Source organism: Xiphophorus hellerii, chromosome 5 (genome assembly GCF_003331165.1).
Source record: "Xiphophorus hellerii strain 12219 chromosome 5, Xiphophorus_hellerii-4.1, whole genome shotgun sequence".
In the NCBI taxonomy this organism is placed as follows: Eukaryota; Metazoa; Chordata; class Actinopteri; order Cyprinodontiformes; family Poeciliidae; genus Xiphophorus; species Xiphophorus hellerii.
Window position 1 is genome coordinate 15,967,625 of NC_045676.1, and position 27,559 is coordinate 15,995,183.

At 36.2% G+C, this 27,559-nt stretch overlaps 2 protein-coding genes and 1 long non-coding RNA gene across 3 annotated transcripts in view; 2 read left to right on the top strand and 1 right to left on the bottom strand.

The window, feature by feature from the left end:
* The window catches only part of LOC116720177 (uncharacterized), a 27,031-nt gene extending 14,209 nt beyond the window's left edge, over positions 1 to 12,822 (top strand). The window contains exon 3 of the long non-coding RNA XR_004339341.1: positions 12,812 to 12,822. This is a non-coding gene — a long non-coding RNA (uncharacterized LOC116720177). The remainder of the gene's footprint in view (positions 1 to 12,811) is intronic.
* gucy1a1 (guanylate cyclase 1 soluble subunit alpha 1) lies at positions 1,319 to 14,284 on the bottom strand. Its single transcript, XM_032563301.1, has 8 exons — positions 13,777 to 14,284; positions 13,473 to 13,540; positions 11,860 to 11,948; positions 11,057 to 11,772; positions 7,670 to 8,155; positions 5,403 to 5,546; positions 3,127 to 3,281; positions 1,319 to 2,868 (listed from the first exon to the last, which is right to left on the bottom strand). The coding sequence occupies exons 1-8, from the start codon at positions 14,014 to 14,016 to the stop codon at positions 2,730 to 2,732; spliced, it is 2,037 nt and encodes a 678-aa protein (XP_032419192.1). The 5' UTR covers positions 14,017 to 14,284; the 3' UTR covers positions 1,319 to 2,729.
* A 6,890-nt stretch (positions 14,285 to 21,174) lies between these two features.
* On the top strand, positions 21,175 to 26,862 carry ufsp2 (ufm1-specific peptidase 2). The gene is made up of 12 exons (XM_032564285.1): positions 21,175 to 21,293; positions 21,468 to 21,549; positions 21,627 to 21,801; positions 22,163 to 22,229; positions 24,407 to 24,561; positions 24,734 to 24,926; positions 25,088 to 25,234; positions 25,361 to 25,525; positions 25,887 to 26,011; positions 26,087 to 26,163; positions 26,370 to 26,494; positions 26,593 to 26,862. The coding sequence occupies exons 1-12, from the start codon at positions 21,291 to 21,293 to the stop codon at positions 26,677 to 26,679; spliced, it is 1,401 nt and encodes a 466-aa protein (XP_032420176.1). The 5' UTR covers positions 21,175 to 21,290; the 3' UTR covers positions 26,680 to 26,862.
* The last annotated feature ends 697 nt before the right edge of the window (positions 26,863 to 27,559 follow it).

Sequence of the window (27,559 nt, forward strand, 5' to 3'; positions counted from 1 at the left end):
TGCGATTCTCGCAGATGTTTGTTTTTCTTGGCAACTGTTTGTAATAAGTATGTGATTATATTTATGATGCAGCCTTCAGTGTAAGCTGTGAGATATTAAGGCGTAAAAGAATTGTTAGCAATAGGAATACCTTGCAAAGATGTTTATATATATATATATACGTATATATATATGTAACTAAAAATCTTCTGATTTCACATTTTTATCCAATTTTCTGAACGTTTAAAATATTTTTTAATTTCTTAAAATAAAAATATCACTAAAACTGTTCATATGTCATTTATTATATATATACTGTATATATACTGTATATTAATATGTTGTAACCGCAAACATCATTGAGTTTTTTGTGAGTTTGTGGAATAGACATAGTGCTTAATTGTGATTTGAAAAAATAAAAAAATTTACCTGACAGAAAAAAACAACAACTTCACATTTGGTATGCTTGTATTCAGCTTCTCTAATCTAATGATGGTTTTTAGAAAATGTCCAATTAGCAAAAAAGGAGTCAATCTGGGTGCTATTTGATCCAAGTACGAATAATTGTTCTGTGGCCTCAAAGGTTTACGACAGCATCATGAAGACTAAACACTTGCTGACTCATTGATGAAGTTGTGGGGAAGTTTAAAGCCACGTTATGACTTTTAATTAATGTTCCAAACAGCCCTGTTCAAGCCATCATCTGACACTGGAAAGAGTATGACACCTAACCTGACAGGCCAGGACAGTGTTATTAAGAAAAGTAGCCCAGAGGCCCATGATGGCACTTAAGGAATTCCAGAGATCCACATTTCACGTAGGGGAATCTGTTGTCAAGACAACCATTGCACTAATAGTTGAGATTGGCAATGAGGAAAGGATTGTTGAAAGAAAGCCATCAGAAGTTGTGTTTGCACTTAACCTAAAGTCATGAAGGAGACAAGGTGCTTTCTTTGGTACAATAAGACCAAAATGAAACCTTTATGGAAACTTGGCAGCAGCACAATGATGCAGTATGGATGTTTTTCTTCACCAGTCATCTATATTTCCTTCTAGAACAATAGATGGGCATACAAGCAAGGCAATGCTGGAAGAAAACCCGTTAGTGGTTGCAAAATACTTGATATTGGGACGGAGGTCACTTCACAACAGAACAATATACTTTTATTTGTTAAAAAATGTGTAAAACCTTGTATAACTTTACTTCTGCTTTAGCATTATGCTGTACTTACTGCTTATTTATTTAATAAAAACCAAAATATATTTTCAAGAATCTGTTTTATGAGGCTTTGTGCAAACTGTCTAATTTCTTGAGTGAACAAAGTCAACCACAATATTCCATGACAATATTTATTGCACTTTGATATATAACAATAATTAAAGCACATTGCTGTGAGTGGTAGAAAGACATTCATTGAACTTGTCCTGTGTTATATTTCCTCTGTATATTAAAGGTGTGTTAACAACTCATGTGATAAATATGTTACAGATGTGCACAGTAGGATGAGTACAAATGCAAAAGCATACCTTAGTAGGGAACTAATATGAAGACAATGCTTTGTGTCAACAAGCCACACACAGTTAGATAAACACGTCTATTATTCTGCTAGTGGGAGAAATGTCATTCATATATCACTCTAGTCTATTTTAAAGTGAATTAGAAACTTTATTGATTAAATGTGTGATTAAAAAATCCTCCTCTACTTGGCACATGTCTATCGCGTTCCAATAAGGCACCTTAATCTGTTCTGCATTAACAGAATTTCATAAAAGCGAATTCTGCATCTTAAATATCTTTTTTGGTAGATATCTTTGAAAGAAATCTTGTCAAATATCTTGTCTTTGTACTTTGGCAGGTAGAGTAAATAAAATAAAAAATAACATAATTATATAATCCCTACCTTAATGTATAATCTTGAATTGGTGCACTGAATTTGTCGTGGATGTCAGATCTCAGATACAGGAATTACATATAACATTTAGTTTTATTTGAAAGGCACAAAGCCAGTGCAAGTATTATTAAGTGTACTGATGCCATGATTAGCAATTCATTCAAACGTTAAAGGAACCTGCTCACTAACATAAATTGTACAATACTGTCAGAAATGCAAATTCATAGATTGTTTTTGCAACTTTGACTGTGTTTTGAAGAAAGACATTTTCTAAGTTGTAATTGTAAGTTCAGAAAGGGTTCCACTGCACTTTCCAACATGGGACTAAACAATTCTGAACACTGAATACTAATAACCACACCATTAATTCATATGTGATTGTAAAGCACTTAAAAAAAAAAAAAAAGTGCCACAAAAACAAATTAGATCTTTGACCATTCTTAGTCTGTAGCTACATCATAAACTTATTTTATAAGTTAGTAGTGTGTGTATTTTTGTGCTTTTTTAGTGTTCACTTTTATTAGTTTTTACCTGTGTTAAAAAAGAACAAAACAGTCCCTAAGTCTTGTTTTGACTGTCAGCATATCTGATGCAAGCACAATTTTTCTAAAGATCTCAAAATGCAGCGATGACTCATTGTGGAAGAAAGATGAAACGGATTTATCTCCACATCAATTGCACAAATTGATAATAGTACAGAAAGGACATGTTTGACAATAAGCTGACATTTCTACTACTTAAACAGCTGCTAACATAGTTTCACTTGAAAACAATGAAAGACTCAGAATAAATTATACAATACAACTATTTTCTTCATGTAACCTTATCTAATATTTTTGGACTTGTAGAAGTTTGGCTTCAGTTTGTCGTGGGTTTTGAAACTTTGAAGGCTGCCTCCAGAAAGTAACAAACACCAGGGATGTCTTCTGGGAAGTTGGCCGGAAGCTCCTGTCTGCTCCTGGGAACAAAGGCAAACTCTGGGCGACCTCTCAGCGATCTGGGACGAAGAACATACAAATAAATCATGAGTCTAAAAACAATGTGGCAAATTATTTGACATAAGAGAATATACAGTTCCCTCCTAAAAGTTAAGTATCTTGTCAAAAGCACTTAAAGCTTTTTTTTTTCTTTTCATGTCTCTAGTAAAAATAAATGATACTACACACATAATTGTATATACAAAGGTAAAAGCAATTACTTCAGGGGTTGCTGTAAGGACTCCCTGCGATCATCATTGCTTGTAACGCGTGTTTACCTGTGCGTTGTAGGGCTGACGTTGATTTTTCTCGGCTGGCTGCATGACTCAAACTTGTTTGCCAATGTAACATTGTTCCCAAAAAGGCAGTAGCGGGGCATTTTCACTCCAACTACACCTGCCAACACTGACCCACTGTGGAGACCAATTCGCATCTGGAAGACAAGAAAAGATAATTTTCTAATTACTGCTTGTATGAATTGGGCATTTGCGCAGTGTCTCTAAGTAAGTATTGGCTTCAACCTACAGCTTTTTGGTTACTTTTCTTTACATTCTATAGTGAGTTTTTTTTTCCCGTACATGAATAATAGCTGGGTTTTTTTTTTATGATGATGATGATGATGATGATGATGAAATAAATGAAATGGAGAGGACCTGAGAAGGCTGATGTTTAAACCCAGCCATAGATTTTGATTTTGTCGAGACAACACAAATTCATGTTTTCTTAAAAATGCCTTCATTGGAACATTCCATAGTGGCTCTGGCTGTATGTTCAGAACCATTCTCCAGCTGGAAGATGAAATAATTACTGTCGAGAAATTCTCCCACCCAAGTTGTGGCTCTCTGCAGCTCTTCCAAATTTACCATGGGACTCTTAGGTCCCTCTCTGATTAAGCTTCTCTTTGCCTCCTCTGTCAGCTTGAGTGGATGTGATGTCTTGACAGGTATGTAGTTGTACCAAGATTTTTTGGAAATAAAAATAAATTATTTCACTGCAGTTGTACACTACTGTGTGTTGGTCTATCACATAAAATCCCTGAAACAGGGCAAAATGTGCAAAGACTCTATTGGTATGAATACTATTGCAATGCATTGTATATGAAGAAGCACATTTTTATACTTTCATCGTAACCAACAGTTTGCAAAGTGATACTTAAGCAGATTAATTTGAAAATGTAGCAAGAGTAATTGCCAAATCTTAATAAAGGGAGGGTACATTTGATATAGATTAAAACATTTTTTATTTGTTTCATGAAACCGGATACAATTTGTTAGCTCTCAACAAACATGCTAAATATTTTGAACAGCAGCTATGAAGGTGAACAGTTTCTTAAATCTCTGACCAACTCCACTTACTAACCACATGGACATCATGTCCTAGTTAAACTGAAAACAAAGCACAAAAGCTCTGGGGAGCTATACTGAAGATCAAACAGTATGTTTGAGGTCATGTTTAAGCAGAGGGATGAAGATGGAATCAGTCAAACATTTCTGTAATTCTCTAATTCTCATTTTTTTAGCTTAAGTTTAACTTTTGCATTCTCATTTCCGTGTTTATTATTTTTTTAAACTCACTCATCATCCTAACTGTTTAAGGATGTTGGTATGTTAAGTGGACTTCAGAGAGAGTAATAGCAACCACTAAAGAAATGTCAATGGTGACATTTAGTATAAATATGTAGCCTGGGAAGAAGTGAATGTGAGAACCCATGTTTAATTTTTAAAAGGTCTTGCCTCTCCCAGGCCAAACAAAGTTTGTTAATATAATATACATATTGGTGGTATTTTCTAGGACCACACAAAGAAGTGATATTGATACTTCTTGTCTGTGCATTTGGTTGCTGTGATTAGCTGTCTGACTGTGTTTAGACATACAACAGGCTACACTTGCAGACCTATTACAAAACCAAATCAAACTGAAATATGTGAACTTGCACGTATGATCAATCTCAGATTCTAGTATCTATTATTTCCAGCAAAGCTAATAGGAGCTAGTAGAAATCAATCTCAGGGTCATTTTATGTTTAAATCCCAGAAAAACATATACTTATTGACAACCACCCTAAAGCTCTTAGATATTCTGTCACACTGAAAAATGTAGAAATACAATATGCTTCATTTGCATTGTTAATAACTATGGCAAAGATGATTTTGTTTAAGACAATTATTTATTAGCGTAGAATTTTTTCCTAACTGAATAAAAGCACACAAATGGAATGCAGAATTCTTCTGCATGAATTTTTACTGTGTGAAATTATGTTCCCCATAAAGACACATTTATTTTAAGGCTTTTAACATCATCTTTACCAGTGGAAAGTCCTGCATTTCATAGTTAACTATCGGGAAAACACTGAAAGTATAAATAACTAATTCAAGATACAATTTAATGTGTTTTTCCAAAACTGAAAGTCTTTCAGTAATGACAGAAAACCTTTCTACATCAGAGAAATCTCTTTCTGTTTAAAACTCTTCACATGAACACTTTCCAACTTCACTGCACTCTGCACAATTAGATTTAATGAGGTGTATTACCAAGATTGGTGCTTGACCCTTACCTGTATCGGTTCTCCTGTTGGCGTCATGACTTCGTCTGACAGCTCCATCATTTTCAGAGCCATGAGTGCAATCTGGACTGCATGAGTCTCACTCTCCTTATGTAAGCCACCAGCCACACAATAGGCATCACCAATGGTCTCCACCTGAAGAGAGACGAAATGCTGTTACAGTAATTTTGGACTGCTCAGCTGAGGCAGAACAAAGCCTCTCAGCAGGATTATGTGGTCTGCCCAAGCTGAAGTCAAAAGATTATTTGCACAATTATTATTGCTTGATTAGTTTGATCTTTTTTCCCCCTTCAAGCTATTCAAGTTATTTCTAAAAACAATGTTGAAATGAAGACAATGTAGCTTAAACACAATGATTAATGTCAAGTGGCTTCTCATCAAAACCATACCTTCTTGTGTAAAAAAGAAAAGGTTGGAATACAGCCAAAAGCAAAACTTTTACAAATAACAGTACTAAATCCTTAGAAATGCTAAAAAGTCAAATGTTACTTCTGTCTTTTCTTCCCGCCATTTGTATAAATCTGGTCTTTAGCTACCCGGCCCAGATTAGATAAAACTATTTTAGGGTTATATGCAGAGTGGAAACAGGGGACTTAAGCATCCTCAAACCATTGCATTTTACAAGACATTTGACAAATGTGCTTCTCTTTCTGTTTTGCTTGTCTGACACTTTGATTATATTATCCAACATTGTTCCAGGTTAGAAGCCGTCAGCAGACTTTACGGTTGTTATAACTAAACTAAGAGTTGGCCTTTTAGTCAAAATAGATTTGATCTATTTTTTTCTTTTCTCCCAATTAAATGCTACCACTGATCGAACAAAAATAACCAGAGTAAACAAAAAAAAGAAAAAATGCTTTCAAATCAAAGCTGTTTAAACCAACCTGGCCTTTTGTGAATTAACAAATTGCATTCACTTGCTAAATCATGAAATGACTGATTAGCCACATTGTCTGTCCAATTTTGCAAGCCATGCTAAGGCCAAATTACTGGTATACTTTTAGAGACATGATATCCCTTAAATAGAACCTGTGTGACATCATGAAGTAGCCTAAAATATTTCAACAAGCAGCAGTATGTCCTGATCAAAGATGTTGAGGAACAGTAGGAAAGCAAAGCTATTAACATTCATCAGTCTGGAGAGGGTAGCAAAGTCATTTCTAAGAGTATGGGGCTCCAATGAATCATAGTAAAAACCATGATCCCTAAATGGAAAAAACATGGAAAAGTGGGGAAGTTTCCCAGCAGTAACCAGCCTGCCAAAATTACTCTTAAGAGCCCATTGAGGAGGTCACAAAATAACACGGAGTATCTAAACTACTGCAGACTTGATCAGTGATTCAACAGTACCGGAGAGACTGGGAAGCAGTGGCTGACTGCTGACCAAAATGAAAACAAAGGTTTGTCTCAAATTTATGCAGCAGGGAAATTATCCAAAGCACTCCAGCACATCTCTAAATCACCTCTAAATATGCTGAAAAACAAAACAAATTAAACGTTATTGAGTGGAATATCCACTCTAAAATTTGGATGATATGTTCAAATATGTTGTGATAAGTAATTGGTAAAAATGCTCCAATGTGGAGGAATTACACCAATTCTCAAAATTACTGCACAGAGATGGAAAAGATCCGTTACTTGTTGCCAGTGCAGGTGGAACAGGAGCTTATAATGTTTAAGGGCCATGAATCTTTCAGAAAAGACAAGGTTGATTTGTAGATAGTAATCATCACTTGAAAACTGCATTTTGCATTTACTGGGGTTATCTGTGTTTGGAATTAATATTTGCAGAGTAATACAAAACATTAAAATGTTACAAAAAAGCAATAACAGAGACAATCAGCTGGCAAACACTTCCACTGTACCAGAGACAAGAGTTTTAAACAGACATGTACAATTACAACAAGCACATTAATTTCTGAACATATTTTTTAAAGGTAAGTATAATCATTTTCAGACTGAAAAGTGAAGTTATTTGCTTATGTTTACATTCAATAGTATTTTCAAAATTGTTTGTAAAACTTGTAGAAAAATTAACAATTACTATGCTATTTTTAATTTGACATAAAAGTATAAAATATGTATTTTTGCAGAGAGCTAGCACAGGCACCCATAAGGTTAATGGTACTGTGGTGTCTAATCACATTTCTCCTTACAGCTTTTTACCACACCTTACAAAACAAACATAAACATATTAGAGTTTTATCCACTTTTATCCACCTAAACAGAATAAAGTACATCCTCTTACTTGAGCATACCTTATACACATCCAGCTCTCCAGACTGATGGTCAAACCTGGTGTACAGCTCATTGAGCATGGTGATCACTTGCATCGGTGTACAGACTGCACAAACAGCCGTGAAGCCCACTATGTCAGAGAACAGCATTGTAACTTGATCAAACTTCTTGGCCTGAACTGTTTCACCCTGCCACAGCTGCTGTGCCACTTTTCCAGGGAAGATGCAGTAGAGGAGGTCCACCGTCTTCTTTTTCTCCTCCTCCAGGGCTTGGTGAGCGTGCTCCAGGGCCGCCTTGGCTTTCCCCAGCCTCTTCTTCAAACCGTCCTGGGCTTTGGCCTGTTCACCAACCAGGACCACGTCCCGAAGTGCATTATGGATAGGAATGTCTGACAGGTAAAGGCCACAGCCCGTTAGCTCCTCCAGCTTGTCTACACACGGTGAACCCAAGAACAAGATGGCATTTGACTCTGAGACGTAAATCATCTGACCTTTAAGGTCCATGAGCTAAGAGGAAAAAGAGAAAGATGATAAAGATTGACTAAGGAGGAACGTGGTTTACATTTTTGCAAGAGACATATGTAAAGATCAGCATGTAAGCAGCGTTCCCAGCAAAGCTCCCTGACTTCAAAGGATACAACTACACCCCAAAATGATTCATTTACCTTGTATATTAAGAATTTAAATATTTTTCATTCAACCAATTGTTTTTTTATGGTGGGAAATGAGACTGACATTTCTCAAAAGATAGTTAATAAATGTAAATTGGGTTTTCGTGCTGAAAAGCAATCTGTATTTGTCTATATTTCATAAATAAAATGCAATGTCAAAAGTTGGAATTTTTTCCATTCCAAAGTGGGAGTTGGAAAAAGTTGGAATTCCTACTTGGCATGACCCAAACAGATTTGAGTCAACATCAAACTGTTAAAATTACTTCCAGTCACAAGACACTTGTTGGTAAAGTAAAACATTAGCTTACATTTAAATCTTCAAGGGTTATGTGAATCATTTTCTGCTAAATTGTAACCATGTAAGAAAAAAAAGTACATTTTTCTCTTTTGGCCTCCATGTATTTAGATTATCTAACATACAATGTAAATACACTTAGCTTAACAACTGTGTGTAAATATAAACACAAGAGAAACTGAACACAAACATGACAAATTCTAAATTTATAAAACCACAGCTGTATATGGGTGTCTGTCATTCAAGCCGCAACTTTAGAGGGCTAAATCCTCGATTTATCGTCTAATTCTAAGAACCTTATCAGAGAGACTTTTTACTAACTGCATCGTAGCATTGCCAGGGGAGATGTCATTAATTCACTAACGAACCACTGTAGTCCCAGACTGATTTTTTTGGCTCAGCAGCATGTAGATGAATTGATGTTATATTTGGTCCAGACATCAAAAGTGGACATTAATAGTGCCTTTCTGCTGGCTGAATTATACCTCTGCTTTTCATCCCAGACTAAGGTTACATTTGCTCTGATGAAGAATACACTGATGTACTCTTCTCCTTACAGCCTGCGATGACTTGCAAATTTGCAATTCTTTGTAGGGCGATTTTTCTTGCTTTTCGTGATTTTCATACAGATGAGAATTTAGATTTTTCCAGTTTAAGTTAGATTTTTTTCAAAAGTTTCTGAGCACATGCCAGTGAAAAAGCATGTCAGCAAAATGACATCTATAAACTGTGTGCTATGTGGTAGAATTATAAAACTGAACTTGTTGATTCAGTTAATACAAAGGTATGTGTTAAGGTTTGTTATACTTTCTCATGGGATTTCCAGCATTATCTCCATTTCTTGGTGCCCCTGAAGTAAAAAGACTAAATATGTACATGTTTTCCTGTATTAATCTTACATTGTGGCATTTGCTGCAGTTCTGTTAACAATGAGGCTTTCAGATTTTATTCTTTCCCATCTTCCTCTTTCAGTTTTGTTTGTTACAATTCCAGTTGGTTTAAGAATTTTATTGCTGTGACTGTAGACTTAGGTTTTCATGAGCAAATGTAATCTTGCAGCTATTTTCTGGCCTTTAACAACTGGCATGTCCTCTTGTCCTTCCCCTTTTGAAGAGAGACTCCAGGAAAATGAACTTTATAATGAATTTCTTTTTCCTAGAGAACAACTACTATTATTTCTATTTGAGAACTGATACTCTAATACACAAAGTTAATATGACAATGTCTTGAATTTTGCACAGACAGACTGAAAATGTTCACTTCTAAAAATATCTTTTGTTTTTGTTTTGAATGTCATTGCAAAGTTGCAAAACAATTATTTCAATCTAAGCATTTGTTAGTTTTGATGGGCTCATATGTGGGTGGTGAAGCAGAGCAGCGGGAGTGTTTTCAAATTGCAACATAATTCAGGTTAATTGTGTCACTTCCACTGACATCGCAGTCGTATTTTTACACCCGGGAGCACTGCTCACTCACCCACTCACAGATTTCCACCTGTTTTACACCACCATCACGTTTACTCGTTGATGCTTTTTTTTTTGCTTGTCAGTGTGACCGATTGCTGTGCACTCTTGCTGAAATAGCACCAGCATGGCTCTGCATTTGATGGGTAAAATGCTTTGACATTTGCTTCTGATCTCCTCTGGGGGTATAATGTTGATCTCCACCTCGGGACAAGTGTGCTCAAGTACAACATTAATAGGCTTGACTGCTTGTAAACAGCTCAATTTTTTTAACCCTATGTCTCTTTCCGTTTAATATCAACATAATCATGAGAAGATTTTCAGCCTCATGAATCAAGAACATCCCTTTTTTTGCATGCATCTATCAGAATCTTGTGGCCAATTGCCAAGCTCTAGTTCTTGTAAAGCTTTGACCTGAAGATACTAAATTTATTGTGTTGTAGTTTCTCTTACAATGTTATAAGAACAGCTTTCAAAATATTCCCTTAAAGTCTGTACTCCGTATTAATTATTTATAACGGGAGAAGCATCATGCCATTGTATGTGATTACACTTTTAAACTACTGTCTTTAGCATCTCAAACTATCAATTAGCACAGTTAGCAATGCTCAAATTATTAAAAGAGTGACCTCCAGGTATGCACGCTAGAAAATGTAGAGCATCAACAAAACCTTAACAAAAATGAATGAGTTTCAACATGAAAAAATACGATATACCTTTAAACAGCTTCTTACATCTCTTTGCTGTCTCTGAATTCATTTTAAACATCTCACCAATCCTGTAAATAGCTATTTTTGATACTTCTTAGTAATACCTTCCACACCAAGGAGTTTGATTGTTATCATCTAGTGCTTTCACTGATCAGAAAAGAAAGTATGTTTTTAATTTTGGATGGGACTTCAACTAGTCAGGTCAAATCAAACTAATTCCACTTAACAGTTGGTTTCTAAGTGAAATCATTTAATTCATGTCTACATACCTTCCCTGTGTTGTCTGCAGTAGAAACTCCATGCTTGATCCGAATGATAAATTGTGCATTTAGCATGGTCAGAATACCCTGGAAGGTGCATTTGATCTGTGGAGAGACAATGGAGAAGTATTCTTGGAAGGTCGAAGGCCGTCTCTGTCCATCCTTCCTAAACAGTCTCTTTCTGAGCCCATGTCCTATTTGGACCAGAACCATGTCTTGGTCAAGTATCAGGTGAAAAGGGAATATAGTGGAGAACAAGGAAGTAGGGAGGGTCCCCGCTGAGGTAGCCCGGAGTGGACTGGGGCTGAGAGTTTTAGCATCCTTTACTATAACTGTGTACAGGAGACTGGGCTGAGGGCTGGACTGCAGGATGGTGTCTTTAGCATTGGGGGGATCCTTCAAAACATCCACAGTAGTGTTATACAGCAGGCGTGCGGCAGCTTTGATGACACCAGGGAAAAAAAGCTCAGTGCAGGGGCGGGGGTTAAAGAAATAGACAGTAAGCAGGTCCGGATCCTTGTCTAAGCACAGCACCGATGGTTCGTTTACACAATTGTCTCTGTCCGGGTTGGGCGGCACGCTGCTCTGTTTCAACAAGACGTTGAAGCTGTTGAGGAAGTCGTGCAGAGCACCCCCCACCACTCTTAGAATGTGCTTGTCCTCCTCATAGCACATATTGAAGATCTCCTCGCCGAGAGCAATTTCCAAACCTTCCATTGGGATTGCTGTCAAACACATGAGGAGAAACAGATGAAGATATGACGCAACCAATCATTGTTGTGTGAGCCATCCTTTGTCAGGATTGTCAGTACCTGTTTTGGTCGAATAACTGTTCATCATCTCAAGCAAATGCTCCAGTTCATCACTGCAGTTCTGATAGTGAGCACAGCAAGCGGCTGGACTGAAAAGCCCACAGATAACATATTCAGTCAGTTGTAGCTATGCTCAGGAAAGCATGTTTTTACTGGCAAGTAAACAAACTGGTGGCCATCATCAAAGTATATAAAGCTTTTAAAACAAATGTTTTCCCTCATACTGTTCCTATAGTTAACAGTTATCTTAAGTCCAAGATAAAATGTCATCTAGAGCATAAATTCAGATGTTTTCAGAATTCAAACAATCATGGTGTAGAACAGGGGTGTCAAACTAATTTTCATTTTGGGCCATATCAAGATCACAAATGTCTTCAGATGGCTGGTACTAGCAGAACATATTGATAAAACTACCCACTAACAAATCCTTAAAATATTAATTGATGGATGTCTCAGAAGTCAATGAGTACTTCTTGAAGTTAAATTATGTTGAACATTTTTACACGCTGATTTAATTTAACAGTGTACAGATAAAATTTGTGTTGATTTGAATAATAAAGTAATATTTAAGTACATAACTATTATCTTGAAAGTTCTATTTATACCCTCCTACTTCTTCTTATGTCTAGAAGGCTAAATAAACTTTAAACAATTTTAGCTGTTCTTCTTGTTTTGTCAACTGAAAACTGTGAAAGTATGAGTACAAAGAGAGCACTCCATAATTAACCAGATAACACATGTTAGTAATACCTTTAGTTTTACTCAGAACTGTAAAGCTAAAATATTTTGAGAAGAATTAACTTGTTTCTTTTATCAGTCTAGTTTTTACTAAATATGTAAATAACAATAGACACATGCCATTTTATAACTGTAGTAATCAATGAGATGTTTTATTATTTAGCATAATTATTGCTTTTCTGTTTTACAAAAAAAAAACTAAATCAAAGCATAGGTGTGAAAACACTGCGAATATACGTTATCATTGTTATCATTCAAGGTTATCAGATCATGAGAATCTCATACCATTTTGTGCTTACCACTCATACAATAAACACCCTTCCAGAATTTTTTTTATCAAATGTTTTTCCAATTCAACTCCTCCAAATATTTACTATATCATGGCATCTAAGTAGCTGTGGTAACACAGCTTCAAATGTACCAAAACACCTCTGAAACAGCGTAGCAGGTAAGTCAGAGCTAAATGAATGTGAAGAAATAACACTTTCAGATCAATATCTAATTCTGATCCTAATGAGTGAATAGTGTGTGTGGGGTGGGGGGTGTAGGGGTGTGTGTGTATGTGTTTCATTTCCTTTAGGTGGAAAAAAGCCATTTCTTTTTTACTCCCAGTATCCATAGCAGCCCCAGTCTGTATCCCTCCTTATTCTTATTATGCTCATTAGTGCCAGTCTGTTAGTGAGACTGACAGGAGGAATTTGTGATGTGTTGGGAAACAGATGATCCAAATGAGCTGCAGCTTCTTACGTCGTGAGAGGTAAGAAGCTGTTGAGGTGGATTAGGCACAAAAAAGATTTTTCAGATAGGAATGCATGTAGTGAATTCACGCTGCTTTGTTTTTCAAAAATACATATGGGAAAATAAAGACAAGTTACCTCCCAGAGTCCCTGCTGTGATCTGCTAGTGTCATCATTCTTTGGAGAGCAGTGTGCAGCCTTTGAAACTGTATCACAAAGTGTCCAGCAAGTTAAAGGTTATAAAACGGTACAGACTTGAAATCAATTGATTTAATCATATCAGGATTACAGAATATCATTATTTATATAAACAGGTATGAGGGTTTCTGCTTTCACTGCAGAAATGCGACAAATAATAAAAACATTTAAAAAATAAAGACATTTAAATTTTTTCCGTTTGGTTACATGAGACGCAAAATCATGCATGTTTTCATTAAGTTACCTCTGGACATGCCAATTTTCGAATGCTGTCTCCAAGTGTGTGCAGGTTAACTTTGGCTCTGCTTGTTTTCTGTCGAGGTACAGCCTGGCTTATTTTTCCATGCACGTCCTTAGAAATAGGCGATAAATCCGCAGCGTCAAGTGAGCGCTCCTCAAAGTCTCCGAGCTCATCGCTTTTGGCGCTGCCGGAGAACGGGCACTCTCCGGATATCTTCAGTTCTTTCAGTTTAGCGCAAAACATCTTCCCCTTTTGTAAGCGAACAATCTTCTAGATGCACTTGAGTATTATCTCATTTCAGAGGGGGGCAGATGTGACCGAGCTGCTGCGCTCTCTGTGAGCATCCCCATCATCTCTTGCTCGTCTGGATACCTTCGTACTCCGACTAGGTGCAAATTCAAATCATCAACACCAAAAGCACATCCCGAGAGCGCATACAATATTCATTGGGAAGCTGCATGGGCAGCTGATGGCAGGGAACCAGCGTTGCCAAAAGCCAATGAGCAAGTAATGAAAAAGAGCGGCAGGCCAATCCATGCGCAAAAGGGGCTGGTGTAGGCTATCTGAGGAACCTATCAGCCATGAGAAATTATTTCCAACTCACTGGTCGCATGCAAGATTTTTTTTGTTGTCAACCCAGATGTACAATTGAACTGGAGGCTTTCAAACTGGTAATTATTAACGTAATTGTAGCAGTGTGTTCAGCTAGGTTCAGGATATTAGTATTACTATTATTATTATTATTATTATTATTATTATTATTATTATTATTGATCAACTCAGTAATATTTTACTAAACTTATTCCCATTTTGTCACAGTGCTAAAACATTTAATGGGATATTTTAGGGAACTTTATGTTTCCTTGTATCACAACTGTATTGTGTAATACAAGGAAAGAATAAAAGGTTTCAAAAATCTTTACAAATAAATTCAGTCCGTTTACTCATGAGTCACTCTTATTTCATCAGTCCACAAAATCATTCAAAAAATTTGTCTTCAGATATCACTCAGGTTATGTGTCTTGTTAAGTGGTTCTCCAGGTAGGTTGATAGAATTGGATAGAATTGGGAGATAATGAGTTCCTGGTAGTTGCACGCTTTATTCTTTTCAGTTCCTGACAGTTAATTTTCTGTTTTTCTCAAAATGGTTTTCGCTACCCTGTTATTATTATTATTATTATTATTATTATTATTATTATTATTATTATTACTGAAAAAGTTTGCAACAAAACTTTTGATTGTTCTAGGATCACGCTCCACATCATTCGAGCAATTTCGAGTAATTCATCCTCCTGAGAGACCTTCAGTAATTTTTGATTTTTTAGATTAGGTTAAGTCTCTTTTTTGAATCCATCTGGCCTAAAGAAAATAAGTAACCTAATAATTATGCATACTTTTCTATAGCGTGTTGAGGCCACCACCACCCCTTCCCTATAACACAGATAGACATCACCTTAAATCCATTAAACATTCAAATTTATCCAGCTTGGAGCTAAGGCCACCATAAAAATGATACGTTCAAAATATTAACTCACCTATAGCACACGGTGTAATTTGTTGAGCAGGAAATGAAAACATAATTTGCATTTTTGTGAGGTTTGTTAACCACCCTGTAGACAATCTGCCTTTGTGTAAAGCATATGAATTCCCCAAAATGCTAATCTGTTGAACTGATCAGACCAGATAGATGAATGAATGAATGAATGAATGAAAAAATTGATGAATAAATGAATGGCATAGCCTGGCCAAAGTTGTAGCAGGTGAATTATTTACGAAAAACAAATATTTCCAAAAATCCAACATTCATTCACTCAAAAGTTAATGGGGTGCAAAAGAAACATGCCTGAACTTGGAGCAACCCACGCTGACATCCAGCACGCTGAGCGACAGTAACCTAGTTCTTTCCTTCTGACCTGCTAAATTCTTCTGTTTAAATACCCACAAGCTATTCCAATAAAATGACATCTAATGAAATATTCCATGTAATAGGTAAGACGAAACAGTAGAACATAAACTTGTGCATGCTACTTTATACCAGCAACAAGCAAACTCTTAGTGTTGCCACAACCTTTTACAATAACATGTCATTGATTTTGATTTATTTGACCAGTAATTGAAATGAAAATTTGCTTCCTTGTCCTATCTTTTCACAGCAGAGCAGAAGGTCTGTATTGTAGATAATCATGACAAATATCTTTGATCAGATTAGTGCAGCTGTTGCTGTCTTCTTTGGGTCCTGGTGGGAGGCAGCTGCTACCTCTGTTCTTGCAGATGGGTCCCTGAGACTTGAGAACAAACTTTGAGATACACCTCAAGACAGACCCAGCAGGCCTTCAAGAGGAAAATGCAAATAAGAGGTTGATTTGCATCAAATTACCTGATGGAGTGCACTGCAGGGGATCTGGAGCGTGTCCTTCAAGCAGAGGAAGAGAGATGTGAAGCTGCAGGAACATTTAGGCATTAAAAATACTGTGCTTTGATCTCATTAATTTGTTGAAAACGGGTGATTTTGCTAAACGGACAAGCTTACTTAAAAAGGGGATAAGTAAGTGCTGAGTGAATAAATTGGACTCAGTCACTGGCTGTTTGTAGGTAAATTTGTTTGCCTGAAGACAGCAGGAAGCTGGGAGATTTCTTTAAATACCACATGGTTCTGTTCTGGTTTCATTTAATCAGATCAGATATGTTTGCTTCCTAACCTCTTAAAACTATTCATGTCTACTTTTGCAAACTCCTGCAGGTTTCTGGGTAACTGAGGAATCATTTTGGTCCTAGACCTCCACCAGAGAGTCCTGGTCAGTGGAATTACGTACAGATGCTTGTCCTTTGGTTAGTCTCTTCTGCAGCATGTCTGAATTGCATTCTGGTAATCAGCAATGATTTGGTTTTCTGTATGAACCAGGCTCTCATTCTCAGTTGATTCAGTCACATTTAAAATTTCATTGCTGTTCTGTTATGTTTTCAGGCTGGTAGAAAAATCCTTGATGTTGTGAACCTTTAATGCAGAAAAAATCTAGAAAAAAATTGTGTTACACTCTAAAGTAATAGTAAATCAAAGTATGCACCTCCTCACAGATTTCTTTTAGTTATCACTAAATTATTATTTGTATATGTATATTATTTCAGACCCTGAAACATTTAAATGATTTATTTAAACAAAGATAATAAATCTTTGTTTATTATCAAAGATTACCTCATTAAAAATAAAAAAAGCCTTTTTAAAACCCTTTCATGCATGAATTATGATCCTTTGTGTCAGAATTTTTTTTCCATTTTTAAATTTTTTTTTCTTAAGGCATTAAAAAAGGTAGGAAAATTTTTTTGTAAAAATAATTTTTTATTTTTTATTTTTATTTTTATGTGATCAATTGTAATTTTGTCCAAATACAAAGTTGTTATTTGAAAAAATACACCAGTAGTATTGTTCCTTAGGGGTTGTCTGATGTCACAATATTTTTTTTACTTGCAAGAGTCGTCTACAGTAGAAGGAGGGACCGGGTCGGTTCTCATGCTTTTTTGTCTGTCGGCCATATTGTATTTAACAAAAATAATTTCTTGCATTTGCAGCTGATGGCCAGTAGTTGATGGTATATTTTATGATGCATCAGTGTCCACTTCAGTGGTCTGTGTGCATTTATAACATAAAAATCCACAGGAAGCACAAGAAAATGGCTTTTAGATAGCTGTCCACTGTAGTGACCACTATGCATGAAAGGGTTAAAATGATGAAGGGTGATGGACAATGAGCTATGCTTCTACTCACGCCTTTTTGATTGGCTATGGTGTCCCATAGTTATTGTGCATCCTTTAATTTTTATTTGCTGTTGTGAGATGTATCTTATTTCACAACAGTGGGAAGGTAGGTATTATTTGTGGGGCAAACACCTTTACATTGTTTGTCTATATTTTAATTATAATGGATTCCACATTTAAAATGCTCTAAAAATCTGAACATTTGACTGTGGTAAAGAATTTACTCGGAATTAACATTCAAAAACTTCTGAGTTACTCAGGTTGGTTTGTCTACTCCCAGTCCTGGGTCAACCAATGACCTGAGGTCATGTTTGACACACCTGTCAAGCATGGTGTGTCAAACTTCAGTTCTCAAGGGCCACTGTCCTGCAGTTTTTAGATGTGCCCCAGGTACAAATCACTGGAATGAAATGGCTTAATTACCTCCTTCTTGTGTAGATAAGTTCTCCAGAACCTTACTAATGACGTAATTATTTTTTCAGGTGTGGTGCAGCAGAGGAACATCTAAAAGTTGCAGAGCAGTGGCCCTCCAGAACTGGAGTTTGACACCTGTGATTTAAAAGAATGCGGAGGGGCTGTTGGTTTGACCCAATTTACTGACTAAGGTTTTCAACCTACAACATGGGCTAATGTGACAGACATGTAACATTAAGTCAATCAAAAACAATAAAACAATATTTAAAACAATTTAAAACAATAACTTCAATTAGTAAACATGTAACACTTAGGTGAAAAATATTTTTTTTCATTTTTTTAACCCTGTAGACCTTACAGGATAGAATGAGGCTTGTGTCTATCTCTAAAAGTCATTGAGCAAGAAGCAAGGAGGTCAGAGACCCACAGCTATGAGTCTATGCATTATCTCATAGTGTTTTAGAAGAGTCCATTGCCAAACAAATTAACTTTAAAGACAAAATTCATCATCACTCAGGACGTACTCTATGTACTGACTTTATGATCAGTTGGTAAAAGTATGAATGTAGAACTTTGTGGCTACAACTACCATCAACATAAATGAAACATGGGGTTACTATATTTAACGAGGGAATGAGGAGATCTATTGGCTTTCAAACCTGCGCAAAGCTTTGTCAACATAGCTCCACATAATCAGAGCTGTTTCTTATTGTTCTGGAACTGTTTTGACTAAAATCCTATTCTTCATAGTGTAAGAGTTACTTTCTGGTCCAGACAAGGCCAGTGTGCAATTCTGTTGCCTCTTCATGGTCACTGAAGTCTATTTTTGATCACTTTAAATTTTCTAATCATTATGAAAACATTTCCTGAACAGTGTCTAATTGCCCAAATATTTATTGCTCTTAAGATAATATTAAACTCAAACAGATTGGTCTAATCAGTGACATGATAACATGTGGTTATGATGGTTGATATGCTGCTCCAAGACAGATTTATGGATCTGTACATTTGAGCAAAACAGCTAAAGGAGCACATTATGTAAGGTGCCTACAGAACACCATGCTTGTGCTTAGTAATGCCAAGAACACTTATAATAACCAAGCCTTTACAGCCAAACCAACAAACATTACAACTAGTAGAAATCATTTAAAAGTCAGATTTAATTTCAAAAACGAAAGAACAGCAAATATTCTCAAACTCCCAATTCCTTTTTTAAGTTGGGGGGAAGTGCAGAGAGAGAAAAGAGCTCACAAAAATGCTTTTTATGTAATTAAATGCAGAGATATACAGAGAGTGTATATATTAACATACAATGAAATATAGAGACACTAATGTACCATAATTCAGGAAATAAATGAATAACTGAATAATTAAATGGAATCATTAATTAATGTAAATTGCAATTACAAAGTCATAAATCATGGAATATGATTTTTAAAAAGGGTACTTTCAAAAAGTACCCTTATATATATATATATATATATATATATATATATATATATATATATATATATATATATATATATATACATAATATAATTTCTGAACTAAATTACACTTAGGTATCTTCAGATTATCCAGACAAACAAGGAATTTATTTATTTCTCCATGTATTACATCAAATTTAAGAAGGCATTTACTTCATTAGTGTTATTTGGGGTGGAAAGCCTTTAATATTTAATACTGCTTTTTGTTTCTTTTTTTACTTTTCTCTCTGTACTTGCTAGTCATGTTTGAGATTCTTCAAACCTTTAAACATCTTGTAAAAAATCATCATTTTGCTTCAAACATCCTCAAAGCAACGCAATCATTCTTTCCCTTGGTCATACTTGAACCAGAAATACTTGTTTATATATTAAATCTGTCTCATCCTTCCATTTGTCATACAAACTGAAGAAGGTTCAGCTTTGTTTATGTACATATGATGAATGTGAGTTTGTTTTAGCACAAGCTGTTGGTATGTTTAGTCCCTGCAAACACTCACTAAAACTGATTTGAACAAAGACTGTACAGTAAACCTCATCGCAAATCAAAGCTCAGCATGCACAATTCGCAGAAGCTGTTTGTTTAGGTAACAAATCATATCTTGGTAAGTTGGTTGATTTGTTATAATCTTTAAACTTGATGTAATGTTTTGTAACAAATCTCTGGCATCTTTATGGAGCAGCTGGCAGTTGGTTGAACTAGATTTTATCCAGGTATATCAGCAAAAAAGGGGCTAAATACAAATGCCTATCCCATTTATTTATTTATTTATTTTTACATTTAAAATACCTTAAAAAAATTATTGCTCCTACACAATGCAATTATTATTCTTAACATCAGCTATAACAGAACAGTGATGCAATTGGAAGATAGCATCTAACTTTTATGTGTTCGGTCTATTGTGGGATCAGTTCCAGCTCCTTTTTCCAGAAAATGGTACCAAACTAGTTTCTCCAAGAAATATTACTAAAACAAAATACTGCACCACTGACTTAAGACTGGCCTCTTTTTCGACTCAACTGGATTCATTTGAGAGGATAGCTAACATAACTAATAATTAGTTGTCAAATGCCTGACACTGCACAAATTTTAGCATGTTCTCATTATTTATCACATATTACTATGCATTTTAAACTATTTATTATCCAAATTCAAGAGTTCTTAATTTATTTGAAGCAGAAACAAAACAAAAGAAAAGCAATACACACAGCTCAAGAAGAGTTTCTTATTTTGATTTGAAGGAACAGTGGCACAACAAAATGGGAGCCACATTTGATACCAGATTCCAGTAAACTGTCACAAAATATTCTCTTCTTTGTGTTTTACAGCACAAGATGTTACAGTATATTGCGATTTTAACTCTCATCTAAAAAATTTTGTGATGCATTTACATTTTATATTGTATTATCCTTTATATTACTAGATAAGATAAATTAGGCTGTTTTTTTAATTTTTGTAATTATACCACTAATATTGTATAGATGTTCACATAATATATTGTTAGTATTATGTTGGTTTATGTTGTTTTACTTTATACGAAGAAGTAAATTGCAATGTGTGTAGGAAAACGAGTCAAACACTGCACGTCAATGACTACGCGATAGTTTGATGTCCTGGAAATATTTTTTTTTTAAATAATGCCGTTATTATTTATAAAGGCAGGCCGCATTTTACTGCTCTTAAATCTATCATTTTCATTCCGAGGAGCATTGAATGCAACATCTATAGGAGGAGCCAAACTGAGCCAATAGAAAGATGCGTTCAAAGACACGTTGAGCAGTTCTGTGTTATAGATATATCAACTTCCTGTATTTGGATCTAAGGAGCTGAATATATATTTTTGCATTGTTAAAGTGACTTAAATCATGGTAAGTCTGATAAATTCGTCTTTGTAACCGTCTCTGTTTCTTTCTTTTCAGCTTCACTTTGTTTTTTCCTCCACCGTTTGCAGCGGGTAGAGACTCGTCAGCATTCAGTCTGTTGAAATTTGAGACATAACGTTTATCTGTAGTTAATCCTCCGATTGTCCTGTGTTTTCTCAGGTACTTGCTGACTCTGAGTCGGCAGTCATTCTTCGGCTCAGAGGGCCGCTGGACCTGAAGTGTCTGCTGGACAGCATAGATGGTGTGTTCACTGGCAGGTTTTCAAATGGTGTCTGGTGTGGTTGAATATATCTGACTGACTCTTTTTTTTTCTTCCAGTGGTGCCAATGCAAAAAACAATCTCCAGAACATTTGAGGCACTTCGTTTGCAGGTAAAATCTGAGTCCTGTGTCCTGGCAGTCTGCAACAGTCCTGTCCTCATTTGGCCAAACAAAAGTGTTTTTGAAGAAATAACTCCAGATTCACCATGCGAAGACATACTTCAGTTCATACAGTAAGTAATGAATTTAACTTTTTATTGTAAATGGAACAACTGCTCAAATCAGTTTGTTGGAGCTTTTTACTCCTGCTTGGCATATTTTTGGATTTATCACAAAATGTGAAAAAGTTAATCTTATATTAAAATGTTTATATTTAAGAACTGCCAACAACCCAGCATAGAACAAATTGTGTATTTTATTCATAGAACCAGCTGAAAGAAACTTTCATTTAATTACTGTCGCAATGCAAGTTTAATTAAAGGGCAGGGGGCATGAATGAGGTCATTAAACTGGTGCAAACTCAATTTAAAACACAATAGGGTGTTCATTTTTATTTGTTTGGCTGTATTTGAATCATTTTTTAATGTCTTTTAGAACAGATGACCAAGAGACAAGTGGAAAGAGATCAACAAAAAAGAAAAACAAAAAAGGTGTTTCAGCGGTAAGTATATCCTATACTGTACACTATATATTGTTTCAGGGTTTATTTTTATAGGAATAAAGTGGAGTGGTAATGACCCGGGTGGTTCATGGTTCAAATACTATTTCTTCGCGGGGAAAGTCAGGCTTGCGGTGCATGAACCTGCTATTCGGCCACCCCTAACCAGTGCTCACAAGCAGAAACGGTCTCAGTGGGTCCAGCCGTACATGAAGATTAATTTTCAAACAGACTTGTTCACTGATGACTGCTGTGCAACCCTGGATGGTCAGATGGACGCAGTAGTGAATTGGTGGTGGATGGCCACCACTTCCCAACACGGCTGTGACGTCAGCAAGGAGGTGGTGGAGTCATTTTTTGGGCCGAAATCATGGGGAGAGAATCATTCGTCGGCCCCTTCAGAGTCCCCAAAGGTGTGAAAATGACCTCAGCAAAGTATATGGACTTTCTGACTGATCACTTTCTTTTATGGTTCAAAAAGAAGAGCCGTACCTTCTGTAGCAAAATCAGCTTCATGCATGACAATGCACCATCTCATGCTGCAAGGAATACCACTGTTTCATTGGCTGCTGTAGGCATAAAAGGGGAGAAACTCATGGTGTGGTCACCATCCTCCTCTGACCTCAACCCTATTGAGAACCTTTGGACTTTCCTCAAGCAGAAGATCTGAGGGTGGAATGCAGTTCATATCAAAACAGCAGCTCTGGGAAGGTATTCTGACATCCTGCAAAGAAATTCAAGCAGAACCTTTCCACAAACTCACAAGTTGTAAGAATTGTGCAGGTGATATCAAAGAAGGGCTCCTATGTTAACATGTATAGTACAGACCAAACGTTTGGACACACCTTCTCATTGAATTCAATGAGAAGGTGTGTCCAAACGTTTGGTCTGTACTGTAACTCAGTCTGTTAAGATGTTTTTGATTGAAATATGCTGCACATTCAAAGAATGACCGTTTGCAGTTCTTTATAATCCATAAAATGTTTAGAAAATCTGCTGTGCATAATAATTTAGAACAGAGCCTTTTGAGTTTTTTATTTTTTTTAAAAAATACTGTTCTCATGGGGAGCTTTGTTCAGTTAAATTTGATTTATACTGTAATAGTTCATGACTTGAAAACTATACTGACCGTCATTTGCGTTGACCATTTTAGAAAATCTGAGAAAATATCACTTGCATAATAATTTGGAACACGGTGTAAAGTGCCTAGCAAGAGTATTCATGCCTTTTTTTAGATTAGGGATACCAGAGTAAACAAGGGCTGAATATAAACATATGCCACAATTGTATAACGTCACTAGTTAAAAAAAATTACAAAAGGCTGTAAATGTATGGGTTTTTAAAAAAGCAAAAATTTATCATCACTTAACCTAAAGCTAATTACCTCAGTCAGTTCTCTAACTTGTTAATTTAGAGATAACATAAAAATAGAAACCATGCTTTAAAAAAAATAAATATCTGTGGACTGAGGTCCCCCTAGAAGAGAGCTTTTTACTCTGCCGTCTGGCAGCAGCAGATATTTTCCATACCAGCCAACTTTTTACACCTGATAATACCGGAAACTGGAATGTTAATTAGACTGCTTCCAAGGTGATTCACCTCATTGACACAGATTATTTACTTTACTGGATTAGCAGTCCATGTGTAAGGGAGGATGAACGTGTATGATCCATGTTTTATATTTGTTCACTGTAACACACAACAAAAGCAGGATTTGCTTTCTGATAAACAGATATTTAAGTAATGACCAAATTCATGCGTTATGTGGACAATTAAAAAAAACATTCCATATTATTGCCTGGATAAAAGGAATCAGACTGTAGCTGCAGGTATTGAGTCCAAAGTTATCCCACGTAAACTCTGGTTTTAACAAAATGTGAAGAAAAATCAATACTGGAGTGTCCAGAACATCATTAATACCAGTCAGTATTCCAATATTATAACCTTGTGTATTTACTTAGTAAAGTATCAGGTTATGACTCAGTTCTATCAAATGTCCATTTGTAAATGACTTGTACCTTTGTTGAGGACAACAATTCCTGATCTGGACCTCCCTAGACGGTATCTGTATCACAGCTGAAGATCAGGTTTTCAAATGTTGCTTTGCTTACACAAAACACACTTATTTTATTCATGTGGATAGAACCAGAACTGCTGAATAATTAAAGTATGTTCTTTAGAGTGTCATAAACCTCTCCTTGATGATGGAGGCCACAAAGCCAGGTCCTGTCTCAGCTCCAATCCTCACTAGAACGGTCCATAAATCTCACCTTCTGTGTGCAACTCTTCCAATGGACTGTGCCATATGGAGCAGCTGCAGCGACACCATCAAAGAGTATGTCTTATCTTGAACATATTTGATTTCATGATCAAAATCTGTAAAACTGGTATATATATATATATATATATATATATGTGGATTTGCCACTGATTCAACAATAGCTGATAACTGCTTTGACAAAAGCTTTATCTCACAATGAGGGATGTCTTCTTATTGGACCATGCAGCGGATGTGAACAACTGATGAAGGCATTGACTCGCCAGCTGTTTGAGATGGAGAAGGTGACTCTGCAGTGTATGAAGGGGACAACGCTGCTTGTCCCAGAGCCCCTTCATTTTCTCCTTCCAGAGCCAAATGGACTGGTGACGGTGGTATTGCCAAGCGGAGTACCGGATAAAGAACTGGAAGCACAGCGGCGGGTAATCACATTGATTTTTGCTCTTTTTTTATTTGTTTTGTTTGTTTTTTTTAATTATGTACCTTAAGATGTTTCAGTTAGAATCTTCACTGCCCTAAAAGCTAAAGTCTGATTGAATAGCAAATTATAACAATTGTTTCTCATTGTTTTTGCACAAAACAGGAGTTGCATGGACAGTTTGAACTGCCAGATAACAGGCCTTTCTTCAGAAGAGCAAACGCTTACCACTTCCCTAATGAGCCCTACAAAGATGGTCATCTCAGAAACCCTCACACAGTTCTCACACACCCCACCCTTGATAACGGGAAGGTAAATTTACAGCTTCGATAATATTTATTTATTTATTTTTTCTTGTAACTTTTACAATTTTGACACACTGTAATAAATGAAAACTCAAATGAAGGTTAAATATTTTGTGCTTTGTCTTATCTTAAGGTATACCTGGTCCAGGGAATTTACAGCTACCACCACTATATGCAGGACCGCATGGATGACAATGGCTGGGGCTGTGCCTATCGCTCCCTGCAGACCATCTGCTCCTGGTTCCAGCAGCAGGGTTATGTGGAGCGCGGCGTGCCCAGCCACAAAGAGATCCAGCAGGTAAAGCCCATTCATAGACGTGATTCCAGTTTATATGCAATATTTCTATGAAGGGCTTTTTTTCCCATGTGTATCATGTCAGAAGGTGAAAAATATTTCAGAAAAAGTGTAAAAGAAAACAATGCATGTCCTAGGTGACCGAAAATATCGTAAAGTGGTGTTACAAGTGGAACGCCAAAGTTTCAGAAAAAACATTTTTTAAATGTAGGACTTGAGGGCCTGGGGCGCCTGAAACTTTTAGGACGCCGGCCCTCAAGAGCTGGAGTTGAAGATCCCTGGTCCAAAGCTTAGATGTGACATACAGCTGCCTGAAGCTCTATCAAACCAGCACCATACTTTATCTGGGGTCCTTGTTTTACAGGCTTTGGTGGAAGTTGGAGACAAGCAGGCATCCTTCGTGGGGTCCCGTCAGTGGATTGGATCCATTGAGGTTCAGGCTGTTTTAAACCATCTTCTTGGAGTCACGTCCAAAATCATGTTTGTGAGGTGAGGTGGCATTCCTTGACAACCCCCAAGGAATTTATTTTGTTGATGAATTTGACATAACTTTGTCATCTGTAGTCAAGGTTCTGAGTTGGCATCCAAGGGAAGAGAACTGGCTAATCACTTTATGACTGAAGGGACTCCTGTCATGATTGGTGAGCTGATATTCCAGCCTAAGATTAGCATGAACCTGTAAATACTGTTTCTTTTCAGACATCCTGAAATTTATGACAGTTATTATTGTTTTTTTCCTGTTGAAAAAAGACACAATATTAAAGACATAATATGCTGTTAAAACTAGTTAGAGAACATAGCTAGTTAGAATTTACTAATGGTATCTCTTTTTGTTGTTGTTTTAAAGGTGGGGGAGTTTTGGCTCACACCATCTTGGGCATAGCTTGGAGTGAGACCACTGGTGAAATCCGCTATCTTATCCTAGATCCACATTACACTGGAGCAGAGGACCTTCCGGTTATCACAGAGAAGGTAGCAGCTACAGAAAGCCACCATTTCAGATATATCTGTGAACTGAATAACATTTCATATGCAAGTCGTGATCTTAACGTGGATGTTGACTTCCACAGGGCTGGTGTGGCTGGAAAGGACCAGACTTTTGGGATCAAACTGCATATTACAACCTCTGTTTGCCCCAGAGGCCGAGAGTGATTTGAGCAAATGGACAAATCAAATTTGAGATGTAACAGTATGGACTGTTTATTTAAATAATTTTGGCTGAGCTGGTAATCGCATAGCCAGAAAGAAATGTTAATATTTTGTCTATTCCAAAGAATTTCCTCATTGTTTAAAAATACTGTTTTGCTCACTTTAATTAAAAACTTTAGAAAAAAAAAGGATTTTCACTTTGCCTTGTTTGTATGTCTCATTGTCTCCAGTAAGTCGGAGGTATGATCCTGTTTGTCTACAAAAATTTCTCTCAATCCATCCCTATTTCTACACTGGCATATAAAGGTTTTATGAGTAGTCAGGTTTATAGAACAGAGTGGCCCAGTACTATTGTCCTAGGACGTCAGTATCCCATGAGGGTATCACTTATGTGTTTAACTATGTAGTAAATAGTAAAACCATGACAAATTGTAATTTCAGGGGATGCGCCTTCAGATAATCCCTTGTCTTGTTAAAGGAGATGTTCTTGATGCTGTTAAGCAGAATAGATTCCCAAGCAAAAATAAACAAAAAAACCCACCCGTGTTTTGTATCCTACGTTAGTATTCATATTTGTCCAAAGTCTTTTACAGCAAAGATGCTTGTCTCCTGGAGTTTTATTTTGAATTTATTTGCTTGAGCAGTTTAATGTGTAAACATACAGTGTCTTTAATGGTATAACATAAAGCTCTTTACATTGTAGATTCTCAAAATTTTTTAAAGGAGGTTCTGAATAAATATTTGCTAGTTTGTGGTGTTTGAATTAATTCAACATACACATTAACAACGAGTAGTTAATAAATGTAATATCAACAGTAAAGATATTTCCATTGGCAATACTTTGGCCTATATAAAAATATCCATATTTGCCCATTTATTTTAAAAAAA

What these genes read in the sequence shown, in the direction of transcription:
- gucy1a1 (XM_032563301.1), bottom strand. Translation starts at nt 14,016, where the DNA reads ATGTTTTGCGCTAAACTGAAAGAACTGAAGATATCCGGAGAGTGCCCG. An exon ending in CACAGCAGGGACTCTGGGAG is followed by an intron (nt 11,949 to 13,472) that starts GTAACTTGTCTT and finishes TGGGCTTTTCAG; the next exon opens with TCCAGCCGCTTGCTGTGCTC. An exon ending in GAGAGCTGGATGTGTATAAG is followed by an intron (nt 5,547 to 7,669) that starts GTATGCTCAAGT and finishes GTCTCTCTTCAG; the next exon opens with GTGGAGACCATTGGTGATGC.
- ufsp2 (XM_032564285.1), top strand. An exon ending in AACTGGAAGCACAGCGGCGG is followed by an intron (nt 24,927 to 25,087) that starts GTAATCACATTG and finishes TGCACAAAACAG; the next exon opens with GAGTTGCATGGACAGTTTGA. An exon ending in AGGGACTCCTGTCATGATTG is followed by an intron (nt 26,164 to 26,369) that starts GTGAGCTGATAT and finishes GTTGTTTTAAAG; the next exon opens with GTGGGGGAGTTTTGGCTCAC.